The following is a 24,937-nucleotide window of genomic DNA, read 5'->3' as shown; positions in this document are numbered from 1 at the left end:
AGAGATGGTGAGGGGATCCTGTGTGGTGCTGACAGTGACTGTATTATATAGTGTGAGGAGAGACAGTGAGGGGAACCTGTGTGGTGCTGATAGTGACTGTATTATACAGTGTGAGGAGAGATGGTGAGGGGATCCTGTGTGATGCTGACAGTGACTGTATTATACAGTGTGAGGAGAGATGGTGAGGGGATCCTGTGTGGTGCTGACAGTGACTGTATTATACAGTGTGAGGAGAGAGGGTGAGGGGAACCTGTGTGGTGTTGATAGTGACTGTATTATATAGTGTGAGGAGAGAGGGTGAGGGGAACCTGTGTGGTGTTGATAGTGACTGTATTATATAGTGTGAGGAGAGAGGGTGAGGGGAACCTGTGTGGTGCTGATAGTGACTGTATTATACAGTGTGAGGAGAGAGGGTGAGGGGAACCTGTGTGGTGTTGATAGTGACTGTATTATACAGTGTGAAGAGAGAGGGTGAGGGGAACCTGTGTGGTGTTGATAGTGACTGTATTATATAGTGTGAGGAGAGAGGGTGAGGGGAACCTGTGTGGTGCTGATAGTGACTGTATTATACAGTGTGAAGAGAGATGGTGAGGGGAACCTGTGTGGTGCTGATAGTGACTGTATTATGCAGTGTGAGGAGAGAGGGTGAGGGGAACCTGTGTGGTGCTGATAGTGACTGTATTATACAGTGTGAGGAGAGAGGGTGAGGGGAACCTGTGTGGTGCTGATAGTGACTGTATTATACAGTGTGAGGAGAGATGGTGAGGGGAACCTGTGTGATGCTGATAGTGACTGTATTATACAGTGTGAGGAGAGAGGGTGAGGGGAACCTGTGTGGTGCTTATAGTGACTGTATTATACAGTGTGAGGAGAGAGGGTGAGGGGATCCTGTGTGATGCTGATAGTGACTGTATTATGCAGTGTGAGGAGAGAGGGTGAGGGGAACCTGTGTGATGCTGACAGTGACTGTATTATGCGGTGTGAGGAGAGACAGTGAGGGGAACCTGTGTGGTGTTGATAGTGTCTGTATTATGCAGTGTGAGGGGAACCTGTGTGGTGTTGATAGTGACTGTATTATGCAGTGTGAGGAGAGACGGTGAGGGGAACCTGTGTGGTGCTGATAGTGACTGTATTATACAATATGAGGGTATCCTGTGTGGTCTTGATAGTGACTGTATTATACGGTGTGAGGGGATCCTGTGTAGTGCTAATAGTGTCTGTATTATGCAGTGTGAGGAGAGATGGTGAGGGGATCCTGTGTGGTGCTAATAGTGACTGTATTATACGGTGTGAGGGTATCCTGTGTGGTGCTGATAGTGACTGTATTATACGATGTGAGGGGATCCTCTGTGGTGCTGATAGTGACTGTATTATATAGTGTGAGGAGAGAGGGTGAGGGGAACATGTGTGGTGCTGATAGTGACTGTATTAAACGGTGTGAGGGGAACCTGTGTGGTGCTAATAGTGTCTGTATTATGCGGTGTGAGGAGAGATGGTGAGGGGATCCTGTGTGGTGCTGATAGTGACTGTATTATACAATGTGAGGGGAACCTGTGTGGTGCTGATAGTGACGGTATTATACGGTGTGAGGGGAACCTGTGTGGTGCTGATAGTGACTGTATTATATGGTGTGAGGAGAGATGGTGAGGGGATCCTGTGTGGTGCTATAATAGTGACTGTATTATATGGTGTGAGGGGATCCTGTGTGGTGTTGATAGTGACTGTATTATACGTGTGAGGAGAGATAGTGAGGGGAACCTGTGTGGTGCTGATAGTGACTGTATTATACGGTGTGAGGGGAACCTCTGTGGTGCTGATAGTGACTGTATTATACAATATGAGGGTATCCTGTGTGGTGTTGATAGTGACTGTATTATACGGTGTGAGGGGAACCTGTGTGGTGCTAATAGTGTCTGTATTATGCGGTGTGAGGAGAGATGGTGAGGGGATCTTGTGTGGTGCTAATAGTGACTGTATTATGCGGTGTGAGGAGAGATGGTGAGGGGATCCTGTGTGGTGCTAATAGTGACTGTATTATGCGGTGTGAGGGGAGACGGTGAGGGGATCCTGTGTGGTGCTGATAGTGTCTGTATTATACAGTGTGAGGAGAGACGGTGAGGGGAACCTGTGTGGTGCTGATAGTGACTGTATTATACAGTGTGAGGAGAGATGGTGAGGGGATCCTGTGTGGTGCTAATAGTGACTGTATTATACATTGTGAGGGGAGACGGTGAGGGGATCCTGTGTGATGCTAAAAGTGACTGTATTATACGGTGTGAGGAGAGACAGTGAGGGGAACCTGTGTGGTGCTGATAGGATCCCCTCACACCGTATAATACAGACACTATTAGCACCACACAGGATCCCCTCACACCGTATAATACAGTCACTATCAACACCACACAGGATACCCTCATATTGTATAATACAGTCACTATCAGCACCACATAGGATCCCCTCACACCGTATAATACAGTCACTATGTGGTGCTGATAGTGACTGTATTATACAATTTGAGGGTATCCTGTGTGGTGTTGATAGTGACTGTATTACACAGTGTGAGGAGGGACAGTGAGGGGAACCTGTGTGGTGCTGATAGTGACTGTATTATACAATGTGAGGGGAGATGGTGAGGGGAACCTGTGTGGTGCTGATAGTGACTGTATTATACGGTGTGAGGAGAGACAGTGAGGGGAACCTGTGTGGTGCTGATAGTGACTGTATTATACAATGTGAGGGGAGATGGTGAGGGGAACCTGTGTGGTGCTGATAGTGACTGTATTATACGGTGTGAGGAGAGACGGTGAGGGGAACCTGTTTGGTGCTGATAGTGACAGTGTGAGGAGTACCTTTGTGGTGTTGATAACGGTCCGTGCTATTGACGTAGATGGAATAATGTTTCAGGTTTCCTCTCCGGTGCTGCACTGGTATCTCATCCCATGAGATGACAGCTTCTGTAGACGTAAGAACGTGGATGAAGAAGTTGGGGCTAGCAGAAGGGACTGATGGAAAAAAGAGATGAGACTGAGTATTGCTCCATAAGAAAACTACAGAAACGTGTAGTGACTGCATAGCGTGTTGGGTATAAGGTGTGGCTTAAACAAACTCTATGACCGTAACCTTCTGAGGGGGCAGCTTTGGGATATTCCCCGGAGTCCTGTGTCCAACAGTAAGATGATAAAGAAAACAGGATTTTTTATACTTTATGGTCACTATCACCAGCATGGGATACATTAAATACTTGCTCTACTGTACATGATGAATCTCTCAGCAGTGGGGAAAGAGTGTGTTAGGTTTGCAGGGTTTTATCAGTACACTTGTCCTTCCCTCTAGTTTGCCAGCTCCATGTACCACCCGTCATTACTCACCACCCTCTAGGCTGTAGGTCTCCGTAGACAAATTAGCGACACATTCATCGTCCTTTAGGGCAAATACAGAGATATGGTAGAGAACCCCTGTGGTGAATACATCTACAGAGAGAGAGACATACAGAATGTTCAGCAGAAGGAAAGTATGGTAGAGATTGCAGCAGATAAGAACATAGAGGGTCATTCCAACCCGTTCGCACACTGCACATGCGTGTGGGCAGCAATGCGCAGGCGCGTCGGTCGCTGGCCGTCGCCACGGAGTGACGGACCTTATGAACAAGCCGTTCGCAGGGGCTAACGCAAGAAGATTGACAGGCAGAAGGCGGACCTGGACGGCAACTTACCGTTTTCGAGGAGTGTCCGGAAAAACGCAGGCGTGCCCAGCCATTGAAGAGGAGGGTTCCTGACTTCAGCTCCAAGCCGGATCATCGCAGCGGATGAGTAAGTTCTGAGATGTGCAGAGACTGCAGAAACTTTTGGTTTGTGCAGCTCTCTGCACAAGCGATTGCAGCCCTGCACAGCCCTAACCCCTTCCCCTGTAGGCGGCGATTACCTGGTCGCAGCAGTGCAAAAAATAACCTGCATGCGACCAGGTCGGAATGACCCCCATAGGATGATGATGATGATGATCGCTCGCTGCAGTTCTTCGCAGTGCAGCGATCAAGTCAGAACTGCGCATGTCAGAACTGCACACTGCGGCGCATGGCTGACAGCCGACGGCTGTCGTTGCCTAGCGATCGCCTCTGCATGATTGACAGGCAGAGGCGGTCGCTGGGTGGGAGGGGGCTGCACGGCGGCATTTGGGCGCCGTTTTGTGTGGCACGGTCCGGCCAACTCAGGCGTGGCCGGACCGCTTGCGACCCGGGCAGCGACAAGTAGCTCCCGGCCAGCACGCAAAAGCTGCGCTGGCCGGGAGCTATTCCTGAAGTGCAATAGCATTGCCGCTGTGCGATGCTTTTGCACTTCTGTGACGGGGCAGGGACTGACATGCGGGGCGGGCTAGCCCTGTGCTGGGCGTCCCCCCACATGTCGGTGTTCCTGATTGTAGCTGTGCTAAATTTAGCACAGCTACGATCAAGTCGGAATCACCCCCATAAAGCAAAAGAACGATGGCCTTTCTTGTACTTTTAGGTTCTCCTCAGCCTTCACTCAGAATTCAAGGCTTCTCTTGAGTATAAGGCAGACACACATGGGGCAATCACTGCTTGCATCTCTGTGCGCCACACATATGGTTAGACGCTTAACCTGTCCCTCATCTGGGAGTGTAAGGCTCTAACTTGCCCCTCACCTGGAAGTGTAAGGCTCTAACCTGCCCCTCACCTGGGAGTGTAAGGCTCTAACCTGCCCCTCACCTGGGAGTGTAAGGCTCTAACCTGCCCCTCACCTGGGAGTGTAAGGCTCTAACTTGTCCCTCATCTGGTGAATGTAAGGCTCTAACCTACCCCTCACCTGGGAGTGTGAGGCTCTAACTTGCCCCTCACCTGGGAGTGTAAGGCTCTAACTTGTCCCTCACCTGGGAGTGTAAAGATATCACCTATCCCTCACCTGGAAGTATAAGGCTCTAACCTGCCCCTCACCTGGGAGTGTAAAGATATCACCTGTCCCTCACCTGGGAGTTTAAAGCTCTAACCTGTCCCTCAGCTGGGAGCGTAAGACTCTAATCTGCCCCTCACCTGGGAATGTAAGGCTCTTGCCTGTCCCTCACTGGCGAGTGTAAAGCTGTACCCTGTCCCTCACCTGGGAATGTATGGCATTCTGGCCCTCCTGGAGAGGGTCATGTTGGGAGGTATGTGTAAGGCTCTAACCTGTCCCTCACCTGGGAGTGTAAGCGCTCTAACTTGTCCCTCACCTGGGAGTGTAAGGGTATCCTGTCCCTCACCAGCGAGTGTAAGGCTCTATCCTGTCCCTCACCTGGGAGTGTAAGGGTCTAACCTATCCCTCACCTGGGGGTGTAAGGCTCTAACATGCCCCTCATCTGGGAGTGTAAGGCTCTAACACAGACCTCACAGATGAGTCTAATCTCTATACTGTACCTCACCTGGGAGTGTAAGGCTCTAACATGCCCCTCACCTGGCAGTGTAAGGCTCTAACCTGTCCCTCACCTGGAAGTATAAGGGTCTAACCTATCCCTCACCTGGGAGTGTAAGGCTCTAACCTGTACCACACCTGGGAGTGTAAGGCTCTAACTTGTCCCTCACCGGCGAGTGTAATCTCTAACCTGTACCTCACCTGAGAGTGTAAGGCTCTAACTTGTCCCTCACCTGGGAGTGTAAAGATATCACCTGTCCCTCACCTGGAAGTGTAAGGCTCTATCCTGTCCCTCACCGGTGAGTGTAAGGCTCTATCCTGTCCCTCACCTGGGAGTGTATGGCATTCTGTCCCTCCTGGAGAGGGTCATGTTGGGAGGTATGTGTAAGGCTCTAACCTGTCCCTCACCTGGGAGTGTAAGGCTCTTGCCTGTCCCTCACCGGCGAGTGTAATCTTCCTGTCCCTCACCTGGGGGAGTAAGGCTCTAACATTCCCCTCATCTGGGAGTGTAAGGCTCTAACATGCCCCTCATCTGGGAGTGTAAGGCTCTAACACAGCCCTCACCGATGAGTGTAATCTAAACTGTACCTCACCTGGGAGTGTAAGGCTCTAACATGCCCCTCACCTGGGAGTGTAAGGCTCTAACCTGTCCCTCACCTGGAAGTATAAGGGTCTAACCTATCCTTCACCTGGGAGTGTAAGGCTCTAACCTGCCCCTCACCGGCGAGTGTAAAGATATCACCTGTCCCTCACCTGGGAGTGTAAGGCTCTAACCTGCCCCTCACCTGGGAGTGTAAGGCTCTAACTTGTCCCTCACCTGGGAGTGTAAAGATATAACATGTCCCTCACCTGGGAGTGTAAGGCTCTATCCTGTCCCTCCCCTGGGAATGTATGGCATTCTGTCCCTCCTGGAGAGGGTCATGTTGGGAGGTATGTGTAAGGCTCTAACCTGTCCCTCACCTCGGAGTGTAAGCACTCTAACATTCCCCTCATCTGGGAGTGTAAGGCTCTAACCTACCCCTCACCGGCGAGTGTAATCTCTAAGCTGTACCTCAACCGGGAGTGTAAGGCTCTAACATGCCCCTCACCTGGAAGTATAAGGGTCTAACCTATCCCACACCTTGGAGTGTAAGGCTCTAACTTGTCCCTCACCTGGGAGTGTAAGGCTCTAACTTGTCCCTCACCTAGGAGTGTAAAGATATCACCTGTTCCTCACCTGGGAGTGTAAAGCTCTAACCTGTCCCTCACTTGGGAGTGTAAGGCTCTAACCTGCCCCTCACTTGGGAGTGTAAGGTTCTAACCTGTCCCTCACCTGGAAGTGTAAGGCTCTAACCTGTCCCTCACCTGGGAGTGTAAGGCTCTTGCCTGTCCCTCACCGGCGAGTGTAATCTTCCTGTCCCTCACCTGGGAGTGTAAGGCTCTAACCTGTCCCTCACCAGTGAGTGTAATCTCTAACCTGTACCTCACCTGGGAGTGTAAGGCTCTAACTTGTCCCTCACCTAGGAGTGTAAAGATATCACATGTCCCTCACCTGGGAGTGTAAGGCTCTATCCTGTCCCTCACCGGCGAGTGTAAGGCTCTATCCTGTCCCTCACCTGGGAATGTATGGCATTCTGGCCCTCCTGGAGAGGGTCATGTTGGGAGGTATGTGTAAGGCTCTAACCTGTCCCTCACCTGGGAGTGTAAGCACTCTAACTTGTCCCTCACCTGGGAGTGTAAGGGTCTAACCCTCACCTGGAAGTGTAAGGCTCTAACATGCCCCTCACCTGGGACTGTATGGCTCTAACCTGTCCCTCACCTGGAAGTGTAAGGGTCTAACCTGTCCCTCACCTGGGAGTGTAAGGCTCTAACCTGTCCCTCACCTGGAAGTGTATGGCTCTAACCTGCCCCTCACCGGCGAGTATAATCTCTATCCTGTAACACACCTGGGAGTGTAAGGCTCTAACTAGTCCATCGCCTGTGAGTGTAAGGCTCTAACTAGTCCCTCACCTGGGAGTGTAAAGATATCACTTGTCCCTCACCCGGGAGTGTAAGGCTCTATCCTGTCCCTCACCTGGGAGTGTAAGGGTCTAACCTATCCCTCATCTGGGGGTGTAAGGCTCTAACATGCCCCTCATCTGGGAGTGTAAGGCTCTAACACAGCCCTCACCGATGAGTGTAATCTCTAAACTGTACCTCACCTGGGAGTGTAAGGCTCTAACCTGCCCCTCACCTGGGAGTGTAAGGCTCTAACCTGTCCCTCACCTGGAAGTATAAGGATCTAACATATCCCTCACCTGGGAGTGTAAGGCTCTAACCTGCCCCTCACCGGCGAGTGTAAAGATATCACCTGTCCCTCACCTGGGAGTGTAAGGCTCTAACCTGCCCCTCACCTGGGAGTGTAAGCGCTCTAACTTGTCCCTCACCTGGGAGTGTAAGGCTCTAACCTGCCCCTCACTTGGGAGTGTAAGGTTCTAACCTGTCCCTCACCTGGAAGTGTAAGGCTCTAACCTGTCCCTCACCTGGGAGTGTAAGGCTCTTGCCTGACCCTCACCGGCGAGTGTAATCTTCCTGTCCCTCACCTGGGAGTGTAAGGCTCTAACCTGTCCCTCACCAGCGAGTGTAATCTCTAACCTGTACCTCACCTGGGAGTGTAAGGCTCTAACTTGTCCCTCACCTAGGAGTGTAAAGATATCACATGTCCCTAACCTGGGAGTGTAAGGCTCTATCCTGTCCCTCACCGGCGAGTGTAAGGCTCTATCCTGTCCCTCACCTGGGAATGTATGGCATTCTGGCCCTCCTGGAGAGGGTCATGTTGGGAGGTATGTGTAAGGCTCTAACCTGTCCCTCACCTGGGAGTGTAAGCACTCTAACTAGTCCCTCACCTGGGAGTGTAAGGGTCTAACCCTCACCTGGAAGTGTAAGGCTCTAACATGCCCCTCACCTGGGACTGTATGGCTCTAACCTGTCCCTCACCTGGAAGTGTAAGGGTCTAACCTGTCCCTCACCTGGGAGTGTAAGGCTCTAACATGCCCCTCACCTGGGAGTGTAAGGCTCTAACCTGTCCCTCACCTGGAAGTGTATGGCTCTAACCTGCCCCTCACCGGCGGCGGCGAGTATAATCTCTACCCTGTAACACACCTGGGAGTGTAAGGCTCTAACTAGTCCATTGCCTGTGAGTGTAAGGCTCTAACTAGTCCCTCACCTGGGAGTGTAAAGATATCACTTGTCCCTCACCCGGGAGTGTAAGGCTCTATCCTGTCCCTCACCTGGGAGTGTAAGGGTCTAACCTATCCCTCATCTGGGGGTGTAAGGCTCTAACATGCCCCTCATCTGGGAGTGTAAGGCTCTAACACAGCCCTCACCGATGAGTGCAATCTCTAAACTGTACCTCACCTGGGAGTGTAAGGCTCTAACCTGCCCCTCACATGGGAGTGTAAGGCTCTAACCTGTCCCTCACCTGGAAGTATAAGGATCTAACATATCCCTCACCTGGGAGTGTAAGGCTCTAACCTGCCCCTCACCGGCGAGTGTAAAGATATCACCTGTCCCTCACCTGGGAGTGTAAGGCTCTAACCTGCCCCTCACCTGGGAGTGTAAGGCTCTAACTTGTCCCTCACCTGGGAGTGTAAAGATATCACCTGCCCCTCACCTGGGAGTGTAAGGCTCTATCCTGTCCCTCACTGGCGAGTGTAAAGCTCTATCCTGTCCCTCACCTGGGAATGTATGGCATTCTGTCCCTCCTGGAGAGGGTCATGTTGGGAGGTATGTGTAAGGCTCTAAACTGTCCCTCACCTGGGAGTGTAAGCGCTCTAACTTGTCCCTCACCTGGGAGTGTAAGGGTCTAACCTATCCCTCACCTGGGAGTGTAAGGCTCTAACATGCCCCTCACCTGGGACTGTAAGGCTCTAACCTGTCCCTCACCTGGAAGTGTAAGGGTCTAACCTGTCCCTCACCTGGAAGTGTATGGCTCTAACCTGCCCTTCACTGGCGAGTGTAATCTCTAACGTGTACCTCACCTGGGAGTGTAAGGCTCTAACTTGTCCCTCACCTGGGATTGTAAAGATATCACTTGTCCCTCACCTGGGAGTGCAAGGCTCTATCCTGTCCCTCACCAGTGAGTGTAAGGCTCTATCCTGTCCCTCACCTAAGAGTATAAGGGTCTAACCTATCCCTCACCTGGGGGTGTAAGGCTCTAACATGCCCCTCATCTGGGAGTGTAAGGCTCTAACACAGCCCTCACCGATGAGTGTAATCTCTAAACTGTACCTCACCTGGGAGTGTAAGGCTCTAACATGCCCCTCACCTGGCAGTGTAAGGCTCTAACCTGTCCCTCACCTGGAAGTATAAGGGTCTAACCTATCCCTCACCTGGGAGTGTAAGGCTCTAACCTGCCCCTCACCTGGGAGTGTAAGGCTCTAACTTGTCCCTCACCTGGGAGTGTAAGCGCTCTAACTTGTCCCTCACCTGTGAGTGTAAGGGTCTAACCTATCCCTCACCTGGGAGTGTAAGGCTCTAACCTGTCCCTCACCTGGAAGTGTAAGGGTCTATCCTGTCCCTCACCTGGGTGTGTAAGGCTCTAACATGCCCCTCACCTGGCAGTGTAAGGCTCTAACCTGTCCCTCACCTGGAAGTATAAGGGTCTAACCTATCCCTCACCTGGGAGTGTAAGGCTCTAACCTGCCCCTCACCTGGGAGTGTAAGGCTCTAACTTGTCCCTCACCTGGGAGTGTAAAGATATCACCTGTCCCTCACCTGGGAGTGTAAGGCTCTATCCTGTCCCTCACCCGCGAGTGTAAGGCTCTATCCTGTCCCTCACCTGGGAGTGTATGGCATTCTGTCCCTCCTGGAGAGGGTCATGTTGGGAGGTATGTGTAAGGCTCTAACTTGTCCCTCACCTGGGAGTGTAAGCGCTCTAACTTGTCCCTCACCTGGGAGTGTAAGGGTCTAACCTATCCCTCACCTGGGAGTGTAAGGCTCTAACCTGTCCCTCACCTGGAAGTGTAAGGGTCTAACCTGTCCCTCACCTGGGAGTGTAAGGCTCTAACCTGTTCCTCACCTGGAAGTGTATGGCTCTAACCTGCCCTTCACTGGCGAGTGTAATCTCTAACGTGTACCTCACCTGGGAGTGTAAGGCTCTAACTTGTCCCTCACCTGGGATTGTAAAGAGATCACTTGTCCCTCTCCTGGGAGTGTAAGGCTCTATCCTGTCCCTCACCAGCGAGTGTAAGGCTCTATCCTGTCCCTCACCTGGGAGTGTAAGGGTCTAACCTATCCCTCACCTGGGGGTGTAAGGCTCTAACATGCCCCTCATCTGGGAGTGTAAGGGTCTAACACAGCCCTCACCGATGAGTGTAATCTCTAAACTGTACCTCACCAGGGAGTGTAAGGCTCTAACATGCCCCTCACCTGGCAGTGTAAGGCTCTAACCTATCCCTCACCTGGAAGTATAAGGGTCGAACCTATCCCTCACCTGGGAGTGTAAGGCTCTAATCTGCCCCTCACCGGCGAGTGTAATCTCTAACCTGTACCTCACCTGGGAGTGTAAGGCTCTAACTTGTCCCTCACTTGGGAGTGTAAATATATCACCTGTCCCTCACCTGGAAGTGTAAGGCTCTATCCTGTCCCTCACCGGTGAGTGTAAGGCTCTATCCTGTCCCTCACCTGGGAGTGTATGGCATTCTGTCCCTCCTGGAGAGGGTCATGTTGGGAGGTATGTGTAAGGCTCTAACCTGTCCCTCACCTGGGAGTGTAAGAGCTGTAACTTGTCCCTCACCTGGGAGTGTAAGCGCTGTAACTTGTCCCTCACCTGGGAGTGTAAGGGTCTAACCTATCCCTCATTTGGGAGTATAAGGCTCTAACATGCGCCTCACCTGGGACTGTAAGGCTCTAACCTGTCCCTCACCTGGAAGTGTAAGGGTCTAACCTGTCCCTCACCTGGGAGTGTAAGGCTCTAACATGCCCCTCACCTGGGAGTGTAAGACTCTAACCTTTCCCTCACCTGGAAGTCTATGGCTCTAACCTGCCCCTCACTGGCGAGTGTAATCTCTAATCTGTACCACACCTGGGAGTGTAACGCTCTAACTTGTCCCTCACTGGCGAGTGTAATCTCTAACCTGTACCTCACCTGGGAGTGTAAGGCTCTAACTTGTCCCTCACCTGGGAGTGTAAAGATACCACCTGTCCCTCACCTGGGAGTGTAAGGCTCTATCCTGTCCCTCACCTGGGAGTGTCCCCGCGCTCGTTCATCGCTGGTCTCCCGACGGCTGTGCATGCAGGCCAATATGGACGATCTCGTCCATATTTGCCTGCACTTCAATGCAGCCGCGTGACGGGGGGAGTGAAGAAACTTCACTCCCCCCGTCACTGCCCCCCGCCGCCGGGTCGCTCGTCGGCCGTATCCGCCGTCGGGCAGCTCGGCGGCGGGTCGGCCAGTGAGTAGGGCCCCTAAGGCTGTAACCTGTCCCTCACCTGATTGTGTAAGGCTCTAATCTGTCCCTCACCTGGGAGTGTAATGGCATAATCTGTCTATCAGCAGAGAGCATCAAACTTTCACCTGTCCCTCATCTGAAAGCGTAATGGGCTCACCTATCCCTCCCCACTGAGAGGCTCATACCTGTCCATCATCTGAGAGTGTAATAGCCTCACCTGTCCCTCCCCAGTGAGAGTTAAGGTCACACCTGTTCCTCATCTGAGAGTGTAATGGCCTCATCTATCACTCCACACTGAGAATTAGGCTCACACCTGTGTGTCACAATTTAGTACTCTGTGCTCTTTATTATTTTCTTCTGTTGTTTAGTCACCTGGAAGTGTACGTTTCTCACCTGTCCCTCACCTGGAAGTATTGTATTCCCAATTGCAAGTATTAGAACTTTGCTTTCCACTTAGGACTATTACCTAGTAGTGTAAAGCATACTTGCCTACCTGTCCCTCTCCATGAGGGAGAAAATGCTCTGCTCCTGGACTTTCCTGGTAATATATGATTGCCAACACCTGTGGTGAAACACCTTTCTTATCAATTAACTAGCTCACCACAGGTGATGGCAATCATACATTACCAGGAAAGTCCAGGAACAGAGCATTTTTCCCTCATGGAGAGGGTCAGGTAGGCAAGTATGGTGTAAAGTGCTCACATGTCCCTCAACTTTGTCCCTATCCTGCTACCACATCTATCACCATTCACCTAATACAGTCTTTAGCCTTTTACTTATCATTTGCCTGGGAGTGTTGGTCTCTCACTTGTCCCTCACATGAGACTATTAAACCTCTGCCATTCACTTCTAAGGGATATTATGTTATCATCTGTCCTTATCATCTTCTTCTCATGTTCCTCCTACTGTGGGAGTATCAGGCCCTCGTCAATCGCTTAGGGTTGGCGTTAGGCTCTCACCTGTGTCTCACCTGGAAGGATTAATGTCTGGTTGGCCGTCTGGCTTCTGGTCCAGTTAAGCTGTTTGTTCCCATCTTCTCTCCACTCCACCAGGTAACTCAAAGGGAGTCTGGGGGATAGTGGTTCTTCCCACCAGACATTGATTCTCCCTGATGCGTCTCCCCAGGCTCTACCACCAAACAGAGATATCCCTGCAATTTGTATATATAAGGGTAATCAAGTGAACTCAGGTTAGCATGAGAATAAGACATTATAGGGTTCAGATGTTACTTTTTTGGCAACAGATTCCAGGTACATTAAAGTTAAGCCTAAACTAGTAGCAGTTTGGACTTTAAAGTTACATTTTTACATTTCCAGGTGGAGCTGCAATCATGCAAAAAGAAAGACAGAGTAAATGGATGGCTGGGAACATCTGTCAGGAGCTGCAGAGATGAAGTCTTCACCTTGCTGATGGTTCACCTGGTACAGGGGCTAAGCTGATGTTGGTACATGGAAGTCTAGGGAAAGACTTGTCTGTGCGTGGGTTCCACATGCCAGGCGCAACAGGCCAGCAACTCTGAATCAGCTGAATGCAAATCTTAAGCTGGAGAGTCAAAGCAGACAGCAACTCAAGTGCAGTCCCTTCAGAACCCAACCGACAGTTATTATAGATCTGGGCCTTAGTGCATATACCAATTACCATATTATGCCCAAAATGTATTTCTGCAGGTGGAGTTGAGCAGGCATCACGTATCTCAGACTATAAATTACCTGAACAAAGCGGGGTGAGACAAGTGCCGTTTCCAAGACCCTTTGAGTTCCTGGCACTGACGCACACATGTGTGGTCTGGGCAGGCATGATCATGCTACAACATAGGGCTTCGGTGATTTTGGACTCTGTCCCACTAAACACCACGTGGTAATTTAGGATTTCACCTCTAGCAGACTGAGGGCTCAAAGGCTGCAGAGAGAGAGAGAGAGAGAGAGAGAGAGAGAGAGAGAGAAAGAAAGATCATTCTTATAAGGAATAGTCATATAACAGCGTGACATTATCACCCATACTATCTCATATCTCACATACTATCTCACATAGGCAGTTCTAACCTCTCAAGTAGAGAGCACCTTTCCTCTACATATACTGTACATGTGGTATTTCCAGCTTCTTTATTTTCCATGAATATTTAATGCAGATATGTTTGCTCTATATTGTACATATTGACCTGATGCAGTAGCCACCACCACAAACACTGTTATCACCATCATACAGACATTAGGTGCCCTTACCTTCCACATTATCAGTAGGAGAGGCCACTTCTCCAAACTTCTCCACACGTCCAGGGTCCCAGTAGGAACTAAATGAAAGACAAGTGTGATGTAATTATAGAAATGTGATTGGAATAGAATATGTATAGAAAGGAGTATGAATAAGTTATTATAGAATAGAGAGCAGAACACAAGAGGTGGTGATTGAGATAGAGAGGAGAACACAAGAGGAGGTGATTGAGATGGAGAGGAGAGCACAAGATGAAGTGATTGAGAAAGGGAAGAGAACACAAGAGGTGGTGATTAAGATAGAGTGGAGAACACAAGAGGAGGTGATTGAGATGGAGGGGAGAGCACAAGAGGAAGTGATTGAGAAAGGGAAGAGAACACAAAAGGTGGTGATGGAGATAGAGAAGAGGACACAAGAGGAGGTCATTTGACAAAGGAGAACACAAGAGGATGTGATTGAGATAGAGAAGAGTACACAAAAGGTGTCGGTGAGATAGAGAGGAGAACCCAAGAGGTGATTTTGAGATTGAGAGAACACAAGAAGAGGTGATGAGATAGAGAGGTGCACAAAAGAGGTGGTGATGAGATTCAGAGAAGAACACAGGATGAGGTGATGAGATTAAGAGGAGAACACAAGAGGAGTTGTTGAGATAGAGAAGAGAACACGAAAAGCTGTTATAGAAAAAATGAGAACACAAGAGTTAATGGGATAGGATAGGATAGGACAACACAAGAGAAGGTGATGAGATAGAGAGGAGAACCCAGGAGGAGGTGATGATATAGAGAGGAAAACAATAAAAGCTGTTAACGAAAATGGAGAACACAAGAGTTAATGGGATAGGATAACACAACAGAAGGTGATGAGATAGAAAGGAGAACACAAGAGGAGGTGATACGATAGAGAAGAGAACACAAGAGGAGGTGATGAGATAGAGAAGAAAACACAAGAGGAGACAATGAGATAGAGAGCACAACACAAGATGAGGTCATAAGATAGAGAGAACACAAAAATATACTGGGGTCCACATTAGTTCCATGCGGTATAGACGGGTCCACTAGGAGCCATGGGCACTTTAAGAAATTGATAGTGTGGGCTGGCTCCTCCCTCTATGCCCCTCCTACCACGACTCAGTCTAGGAAACTGTGCCCAAGGAGACAGACATACTTTGATAGAAGGATATAAAAGGAAAGTGATGAGATTCCGAACCAGCACACACAAACTAGAGGAAAGCCAAGCTAACCAAACTTTAAACCAGGAACAGCAACTGCTGAACCAACAATACTTAACAAGTAACAGTGCAGGAAGAAATGAAGCACCAGGCGGGCGTCCAGTATCCTCTACGAACTACGAGAAAAGGATTTACCAGTAGGTAATTAAAATCCTATTTTCTCTTACGTGCAAGAGGATACTGGGGTCCACATTAGTACAGTGGGGATGTACCAAAGCTCCCAAACCGGGTGGGAGAGTGCTGAGGTTCCTGCAGAACTGAATGACCAATCTGAAGGTCCTCAGAGGCCAAAGTATCAAACTTGTAGAACTTAGCAAACGTGTTCGAACCTGACCAAGTAGCTACTCGACAGAGCTGTAAAGCCGAGACACCCCGGGCAGCCACCCAGGAAGAACCCACCGACCTAGTAGAGTGGGCCTGTACAGATTTTTGAAACAGAAAACCTGCCGTGGAATAAGCATGCTGGATAGTAAACCTGATCCAGCGTGCAACTGTCTGCTTTGAAGCAAAAAACCCAATTTTATTTTTATTGGGATCATAGAGAACAAACAGTGAGTCAGATTTCCTGTGATGAGCTGTCCACTTCACATAGATCTTCAAAGCCCTCACAACATCCAAGGACTTTGAAGTAACAGAGGTGTCGGTAACCACCGACACAATAGCTTAGTTGATATGAAACTCAGACACCACTTTAGGAAGAAATTGCTGACGAGTTCTGAGTTCAGCCCTATCCTCATGAAGAATCAAATAGGGGCATTTGTGAGACAACACCCCCAGCTCCGACACACGCCTCGCAGAAGCCAAGGCCAACAGCGTGACGGCCTTCCACGTAAAAAACTTGACGTCAACGTCCTGGAAAGGCTCAAACCATTCTGATTGCAGGAACTGCAACACCACGTTGAAATCCCAAGGTGCCGTAGGAGGCACAAAGGGCAGTTGGATGTGCAGAAACCCCTCAAAAATGTCTGAACCTCAGGGAGAGAAGCCAATTGTTTCTGGAAGAAAATGGATAAGGCCGAAATCTGGACTTTTATGGAGCTCAAACGTAGGCCCACATCCACACCTGACTGCAGGAAAAGAAGAAAACGTCCCTGTTGAAAATCCACCGCAGGAAATTTCCTGTACTCGCACCAAGAGACGTATTTTTTCCAAATACGGTGGTAATGTTTAGACGTTACTCCCTTTCTAGCTTGGATCAAGGTTGGAATAACCCTATCCGAGATCCGTTTCCGGTCTAAAATTTGATGCAAAACCTCCATGCCGTCAAACGTAGCCATGTTAAGTCTTGATAGATGAACGGCCCCTGTTGGAGAAGGTCCTCGCGAAGAGGTAGACGCCACGGGTCCTCTAGGAGCATCTCCAGTAGATCCACATACCAGGCCCTTCTTGGCCAGTCCGGAGCAATGAGAATTGCTTGAATCTTTTCCCTTTTTATTCTTTTGAGAATCTTTGGGATCAATGGGAGTGGTGGAAACACGTACCCCATCTGGTAGACCCATGGAGTCACCAGAGCGTCCACCGCCACTGCTTGTAGGTCCCTCGACCTGGAATAATACCGCTTGAGCTTCTTGTTGAGACGAGAGGCCATCATGTCAATTTGTGGTATTCCCCACCGACGTGTCAAGCCCCGGAACACCTCCTGGTGAAGACCCACTCTCCTGGGTGGAGGTTGTGTCTGCTGAGGAAGTCTGCTTCCCAGTTGTCTACTCCCAGAATGAAGATCGCGGGCAACGCCACAGCGTGTCGTTCTGCCCAGAGAAGAATCCTTGTTACCTCTGACATTGCTGCTCTGCTCTTCGTTCCACCTTGTCGGTTAATGTACGTTACTGCCGTCACATTGTCTGACTGTACCTGAATGGCTTGATCTTGAAGAAGATGCGATGCCTGTAGCAGGACGTTGTATATGGCCCTTAGTCCCAGAATGTTGATTGGAAGAATGGCTTCCTGACTTGACCATTTTCCTTGGAACTGTTCCCCCTAGGTGACCGCTTCACAACCTCTGAGGCTTGCGTCTGCGGTTAGCAGAATCCAATTTTGAATCCCGAACCTTTGGCCCTCGGTCAGGTGAGAAGTCGGAAGCCACCACAGAAGAGAAATCCTGGCTTTTGGCGACAGACGGATCCTCTGGTGTATAGATAACAATTATACTAATATAATGGTTACAAAATCAGGTGCACTAAATCAATTAATAATTAGTTGGTCACTTAATAGTAACAATTTTTGTTCAAGCAGCTCCCATATGAGTACTCTGCAGTACTCACTATGGCACAAGAAAAAAGTAAAGTACAAAATAGCACAAGGGAGCACTTCAATTTAAAATTATTTGTCTAAGACAATTTATTTAAACACATAAATTTCTAGTTGATAAAATGGATGAAATGTAATAAAATAACAATATACAAGAGCAATGGAACACACTGATAATCACCACTGCAATACGTCTGTCCTTAATACTACATAGTATATTTATACCGTCCACATATATGTAGATGAAGAAATGTTGGAGCTCCAATAATGGATATTTAAACACAATTCAAGTGCTATTTGTATGTAACTCCAAGCGTGGTTTTCTGGGTTAAAGGTAAGACAAATAATTTAAAATTGAAGAACTCCCTTGTGCTATTTTGTACTTTTCTTTTTTCTTGGATCCTCTGGTGCATGTGAAGATGTGATCCGGACCATTTGTCCAACAGATTCAGCTGGAAGGGCCTTGCATGAAACCTTCCGTATTGCAGCACTTCGTAAGTGGCTACCATCTTTCCCAGTAGGCGAATGCATAGATGCACCGATATCCGGGTTTGTCTTTAGAACATCTGGCACCATCGACTGGATCACCGATGCCTTTTCCAACTAAAGGAATACCTTCTGTGCCTCCGTATCCAGTATCATCCCCAGGAACGGAAGCCTCCGTGTTGGTTCCAGATGAGATTTTGGTAGGTTCAGAATCCACCCGTGATCCTGGAGTAGTCTGGTTGAGAGGGCAATGTTGACTAACAACCTCTCCCTGGATGGTGCTTTTATCAGCAGATCATCCAGGTACGGTATTATGTTCACTCCCTGTTTGCGGAGGAGAAACATAATTTCTGCCATTGCCTTGTTGAACACCCTCGGTGCTGTAGAGAGGCCAAATAGCAGGGCCTGGAACTGGTAGTGACAGTCCTGTAAGGCAAACCTTAGATAAACCTGATGAGGCGGCCAAATCGGAATATGAAGGTACGCATCCTTGATATCCAGAGACACCAAGAATTCCCACTCTTCCAGACCTGAGATCACCGCTCTCAGAGACTCCATCTTGAACTTGAACACCCATAAGTATGGGTTCAACGACTTCAGATTTAAAATGGGCCTTACCGAACCATCCGGTTTCGGGAACTACAAACAGGTTGGAATAATAACCCTGGTTTTGCAACTGAAGTGGAACTGGAACAATGACCTGAGTCTGTACCAGTTTTTGAATTGCTTCCTGTAAAGTCATACTTGCTTCTTGAGAAGCTATTAAGTCTGATTTGAAGAATCTGTGAGGTGGGAGTTCCTGAAACTTCAGTCTGTAGTCCTGGGCTATAAGATCTTTGACCCAGGGATCCTGGCATGACGTTGCCCATATGTGACTGAAGAATCTCAAATGAGCTCCCACCTGCCTGTCTTCCAGGCAGTGCTGATCACCGTCCTGCTGAAGGCTTAGATTCAGCAGAACCGGGGTTCTGTTCCTGTGAACCTGCAGTTGCTGATTTTCTGGGTTTACCTCAATTGCCTTTGAAGGCCGTAGAAGAACCTTTGGTTTTGTTTTTAAACTTTGCTGTTCGAAAGGACTGCAGAGTTGGAGCAGTGTAGGATTGTCTAGCCGGGGGAGCTGCGGAAGGAAGGTATGTAGACTTACCCGCCGTAGCCTTGGATATCCACGTATCCAGTTCATCTCCAAAAAGGCTTCACCTGTGAAAGGTAGGCTTTCCACGCATTTCCTGGAATCCGCGTCCGCAGTCCACTGGCATAGCCACAAGCCCCTGCGTGCTGACACTGCCATGGCAGTCGTGCGTGCATTGAGTAAACCAATTTCTTTTATGGCCTCCACCATAAAGTTAGCAGAATCCTGTATATGTTGTAGGAGTATAATTATCTCCCCCCTGGATAAAGAATCTAACCCGTCAATTAGATTACCTGACCATTTTGCAATGGCCCTAGAGATCCATGCACACGCTATAGTGGGTCTCTGGGCCACCCCCGCAGCGAATTGAGAGTGGTCTCAATCTTTCAAGGAAGCTGCCCCAGGAACAGGTAACACTATCTTATTTTCCCATTTTTTCCTATCATCCTGAGGAAACGGGAAGGATGTGAGTAACCGTTTTGGGACCTGAAACTTCTTGTCAGGATTTACCCAAGTTGTTTCAAATAGGGAATATAATTCCTTAGGAAAAGTAGCTGAGGTTTTCTTTTCACATTAAAATAAGATTCCTCCTCATCCTCTGATACCTTATCAGGGATTTGCAGGACCTCTCTAATAGCTTCTATCATGGTCTGTATTCCCTGTCATCATCGTTATCAGCCTGCATGATTTGGGCCAGAGTACGCTTCTGTGGACAAATGGCAGGGGTCTGAAACGCTGGAATGACCACTGAATCTCTATTCAACAGGTCATCAACAGATTGCCTTAAGTATTGCATCTCCTTCTCATTCTAGAATAATTTATTTGAAATATTTGAAATCATCCCTTTTAATGAATCTAACCATACTGGTTCAGATCCACTAGCCTGAGAATGTGTACTATCCTGAGTACACGACAGTGATCCCCCAAATTGAATAAAACACTCTGCTGTGCATGATACACACTCCTTTGACACAGTACATGTGAAAGAACACACAGTACCCTTAATAGGGCTTAGTACACCAAATATTGCTCCCCCCCTGCTATGACCACCTGGTACCGCTGAGGTGTTCTGGAGTCCTTGTGGAGGAGCTGCGCTTCCCTCTCAATCTGCCTGTGTATAGCTGCAGAGGGAAAATGGCGCTGGTGAGCTGCTGGATCCGCTCAGAGTGAAGCCCCGCCCCCTTAATGGCAAGCGGTCTTCCCGGGTTTATTATACTGGCTGAGGTAATTATTCTGTTCTACAGTGGGTTAAAACCCCTGTAGATATGCTGCCAGTGTGGGTATCATTAGTGGCTTCAGCTCGCCCCTCACAGTGGTCACTACAGTGTCTCTGAAGCCTGTAGCGCAGCCTGCATGTTAGCGCTGCGCTCCTACCCTTGTGCCACCATTACAGCCGGCAACCCGCTAACCGGGACGCCGGCCACCTACTCACCACTCTTCTGACTTCTGGCTCTGTTAGGTGTGGCGGCGTGCTGCGGGTCTGTACGCTCGCCGTGGTGGGGCTTGCGAATAGGACCCTCAGGAGCTCAGTGTCCTGTCAGCGGGGAACGAGACCGTTCCCCCCTCCCTAACGGGGCCGTTCCTCCCCTCTAAGTCCCACGAAGCAGGCAGTCTGGTGCCAGCCAGACCTGCCTGAAAACAATAAAAAAGAAAATAAATGCAGAAAACTCTTCAGGAGCTTCCCAAGCATGACCGGCTCCTCCGGGCACATTTTCTAAACTGAGTCTGGTAGGAGGGGCATAGAGGGAGAAGCCAGCCCACACTATCAATTTCTTAAAGTGCCCATGGCTCCTAGTGGACCCGTCTATACCCCATGGTACTAATGTGGACCCCAGTATACTCTAGGACGTAAGAGAAAAGCTGTTAAAAGAAATAGAGGAGAACACAAAGTTGTTAATGAGATAGAACAACACAAAAAAAATGATACAAAAGATTAGGTCATGGACTGGAGGGAGAAATGTAAGAGGTTGTGATAGATTACAGAGCTAAAGAGGTGATGATGTTTTAGGGGGTAAAAAGCAAAACGCGTTGTCTCCAGGAAAACCAACCCGACCTCGCTTACCGTCTTCCGGAGTGGTGAGAACGTAACTTTCACTCCACAGACTGCCTCTGTTTTTTTGCTGCTCATCTGGCAGGTAGCGGATCTGGAATTCATATTTGGTATATGGCTCTGGGTCATCTAGCGAATATGCGTTCACTTCCAGGTCACTCTCATTAGCCTGTGCGTAGATAAGAGAGTTTAATTTGGACTGTAACATGATGCTGAATATAATCAACATTTGTGGTTTAAGCATATTACCCCTCCATACTTAGCCTCATCATAATACTTCAGGGATATAGGTTAATATTATTCTTTCTATATTTTATTGATTATGGATCTTACCATTCAGTGCAGTTCCATTGCTTCCTTCCATTACCCCCAAATCTTATCACCTCTGCCTAGAGCTCTCCTGTCAAATAAACTGACCCGTGCTCATTGTCCCACAGTATAATGCTTTGGGGGCCCGGCCTAGCAGCAAGGGATATGTGTGACACCACTGGGGGAGGGGGGGGGGGGGGATATGACATCACTGGGGGCACTGTCCTGCCACAAAGGTAATAAATTATAACACTGGCAGGCATATCTGTAACACCGAGTTGTGGTAGATAAATCCCTAATGCTATAGGAATAACATAAAGCATTTGTAGTACATACATTCCTTTGTGAGATATAGATAATTGTTACAATTAGCGTCCTTTTAATCTCCAGTCATCACGGCTACTCTGTGGACCCTTTGTCAGGTGTCAGTAATACGGCTATCACATTAAAAGCATTGCGCAATGTTTGACATTATCCCTTAAAAAAGGTATTATGAATAAATAATCTTTGGTTTAGGGGAGTATCACTCCTATGCTTAATATGAAATGAATTAATAACAAGTATTGTGTCACAGCCCAATATGCGGCTAGTATAAAAAGTAGGCTCTGGTCGTGTGGTGAGTTCACTGAACAGCCCAATATATACTGGCTACTACCCCTTTCACACCAGCACCTCTGAATACGGGTTTTTGGCACATGAACACGCATAACCCGTGTTTATGTGCGGTGTGAACGGGATACGAGTCGATGTGACCCGGCTCCCGTTCACTCTCTATGTACGGGCGGTGCTTGGAGATCATGTGATCTCCATTTGCCGCCCCCGCTGCGTCACCGCTGACGTCAGCAACCCGGCAATATGCCAGGCTGCTGACTGCGGTGTGAAGGCGCCTTACCCGGGAATATCACTGCATGATCCCGGGACCGTATTCCCGGGTAAGTCCCTGCATTTTAGGTATGAAAGTGGTATAATACACAAAGCACATCTCAGAGCTGAGCTACTGGCTATTATACAAAAGCCATAACTGCTGGACAGACTATAATATAACATGATCCACTATAATAGAGTCAGGTGGTTAGTATATAAAACAGCCTCTGATCTGGCGGCTAGTAAGAAAAGACTTAATCTACTGGCTAGTAAATAATACTAATCTTGCTGCCCCCAAAACCTAAAACTGAATCCTACACTCTCCAGCCACTGAGCTTGATCTGGACCACCCAGTGGGGTCACTAGCAACCCACAGACACTGGAGGTAGCCCTATATTGTAGCTAAGGTGATGCAACAAATTCCTTCTGCATTGATGGGCCCAATATACGGCCCAGATTTATCAAGCCTTGGAGAGTGATAAATAGCACGGTGATAAAGTACCAACCAACCAGCTCCTAACTGCCATGTTATAGGCTGTGTTTGAAAAATGACAGTTAGGAGCTAATTGGATGGTACGTTATCTCCATGCTATTTACCACTCTCCAAGGCTTGATAAATCTGGGCCTAAATATCAAAACTTCCTTATGACTCTACGGCTCACATACTCACCAGAGTCCAACTGCTATCTCCCAGTATGCGATATCTCAGCTCCACCAGCAGAGGGTGTGGAGAGTCCGCTGGGTTTTCCCAAAACACTTCCACCGTCATATCTTCCGAGACAGATGAATTAAGGGCGGGTGGTCTAATAAACACTGCCAGAAAGGAGGTGCCTCATTAGTCACGTCATTTCCATTATACAAACACGACAGATGCAGAGGTGAAGTGGCGGTAATGTTTTGAGTGGCCACAGTGTCATTTTTATGCAATATTTGTGGAATAACCGGTTATGGCAGCATGAGTGAAATTGTAACAATCACAGTAGGTGCAAAATACTGTGAAACAATGGCAAACGCGGTCGGCATTGTCCATCTGAATTTCCCATGTTCAAGGGTGATCAGGCATTTTAGGGAGACGGGAGGAGGGGTTTAGTATAGTACAAGTCAAAATGTAAAGTTAATGAGTTCATAAAATATATGGGGAAATGCATCAAGTCGTGTAAACAGTTGAGAAGTGGACCTGTAGAGGAGTTGCCTGTAGCAGCCAATCAGATTCGAGGTAGCATTTATCAAGTACAGTCTATAAAATGATAGCAAGATATTGATTTGTTGCTATGAGCAACTTCTTCACTGCTTAATACATTTCCACCTTGTGTCCGCTGTGCCCAAGCAGTACTGTATTTTCATTTTAGTGCATCCCGCCCACAATTTATCTCTTTGTGGGCGGGATGCACTAAAATGAAAATGCGGTAAAACCCCCGTTTTCGGTGGTTTTTACCGCATTTTCATGTGTACTAAGACCCCACCGCCGTGTTTACACCGCCGGGGGTATCGACATCTTTTGATGACGATACTCTATAGATGACTATGGGCTTCTTACCGCCGCCGCATCCCACCGCCGACCTGCGCTGCTCACGACGACCTATCTCCCCCCAGCCCCCCTCTTCCTTCTCCCCCGCAGCACAGCCTTGTCTCCTTCCGGTTGCAGGGGGGAGAAGGAGGATCACAGGGACTCCCTGCACATGTCACCTCCCGGGGCTGGGAGGTGAAGGAAGCCGCCTCAAACCCTCTCCTGAGGACCATCACTGATCGCAGGACACCCCTGGCATCGCTTTTTGCGATACTAATCGCATATGTTAGTACATATGCGATTAGCATCATTGCGATGACCGGCTACCCTCGATCAGTGATAGTACATCCCGCCCTGTGACTCTAAGAGGCTGCCTGGCCCTCCGTGCCTCCTTACCATTCTCTCCATCATGACTGTAGGTGAAGATCAAGGCCTCCTCTTTGTCTCCTCCTGATACTCTCAGATGATACCGGTGGGAATAAGTCAGGTTCTCCCTGGGAAGCAGCAGCCACTTCTGACCGGGCTGCAGGGTGAAATGACGAGGGGGATCCTTAGGACTAAAGGAAGACACAGAGTCGTCTTAAATCCACAGATGGGACGCAGTGTAATGGCTAAGCAAAGCCTGCTTACATATAAACTTACTAGAGGGTACAGTAGGGGCACCCGTAGCAGATTTCATACAAAATTCAGCAACATTTGCTTTAGTTAACACAGAAATATCAAAAACTTCAACTAATATTATCCGATCGCTGAATAACATTATTGAAGAACCTGTCTCAGGTGGCACAATGCCCCATACTTGCAGGGCAGTATAGAGTCTGGCTGGGCCCACGTACTTTTCAGGGGGTGTGGCCTCATCACAGAAGGCGTGGTCATGTACCCTTAGAAAACAATACTGAAAAAATGGTATTTTGAGCGCGTCCATGGCCACACTGCAGCCCAGCACACAGCAACATGTGTTGGGTTGAGGAGAAGAGCTGCAGCTTCTGCTGCCAGGTAAGGTGGATGGGGCACGGGGCCCCCACCAGGCCCTCACTGGGCTCCTCCATGAGTCTTGGGCCCAGGTAATTTGTACCCTCCCCCCACCCCCTCTCAGCACC

The 24,937-nt window shown here is 48.9% G+C and overlaps 1 protein-coding gene across 3 annotated transcripts in view; it reads right to left on the bottom strand.

Moving 5' to 3' along the window:
* Positions 1–24,937, bottom strand: part of IL27RA (interleukin 27 receptor subunit alpha) — a 55,584-nt gene that overhangs the window by 21,342 nt on the left and 9,305 nt on the right. For all 3 annotated transcript variants that reach the window (XM_063931126.1, XM_063931127.1, XM_063931125.1), the window contains exons 4-11: positions 24,234–24,394; positions 23,001–23,143; positions 21,170–21,326; positions 14,029–14,096; positions 13,516–13,705; positions 12,777–12,956; positions 3,369–3,470; positions 2,850–3,002 (exon numbers count right to left, since the gene is read on the bottom strand). In XM_063931126.1, the coding sequence (XP_063787196.1) occupies positions 2,850–3,002; positions 3,369–3,470; positions 12,777–12,956; positions 13,516–13,705; positions 14,029–14,096; positions 21,170–21,326; positions 23,001–23,143; positions 24,234–24,394 (1,154 nt within the window). The remainder of the gene's footprint in view (positions 1–2,849; positions 3,003–3,368; positions 3,471–12,776; positions 12,957–13,515; positions 13,706–14,028; positions 14,097–21,169; positions 21,327–23,000; positions 23,144–24,233; positions 24,395–24,937) is intronic.

This window comes from Pseudophryne corroboree, chromosome 6, assembly GCF_028390025.1.
Source record: "Pseudophryne corroboree isolate aPseCor3 chromosome 6, aPseCor3.hap2, whole genome shotgun sequence".
Taxonomy (NCBI): Eukaryota; Metazoa; Chordata; class Amphibia; order Anura; family Myobatrachidae; genus Pseudophryne; species Pseudophryne corroboree.
This window is presented reverse-complemented; position numbering and strand designations above follow the sequence as displayed.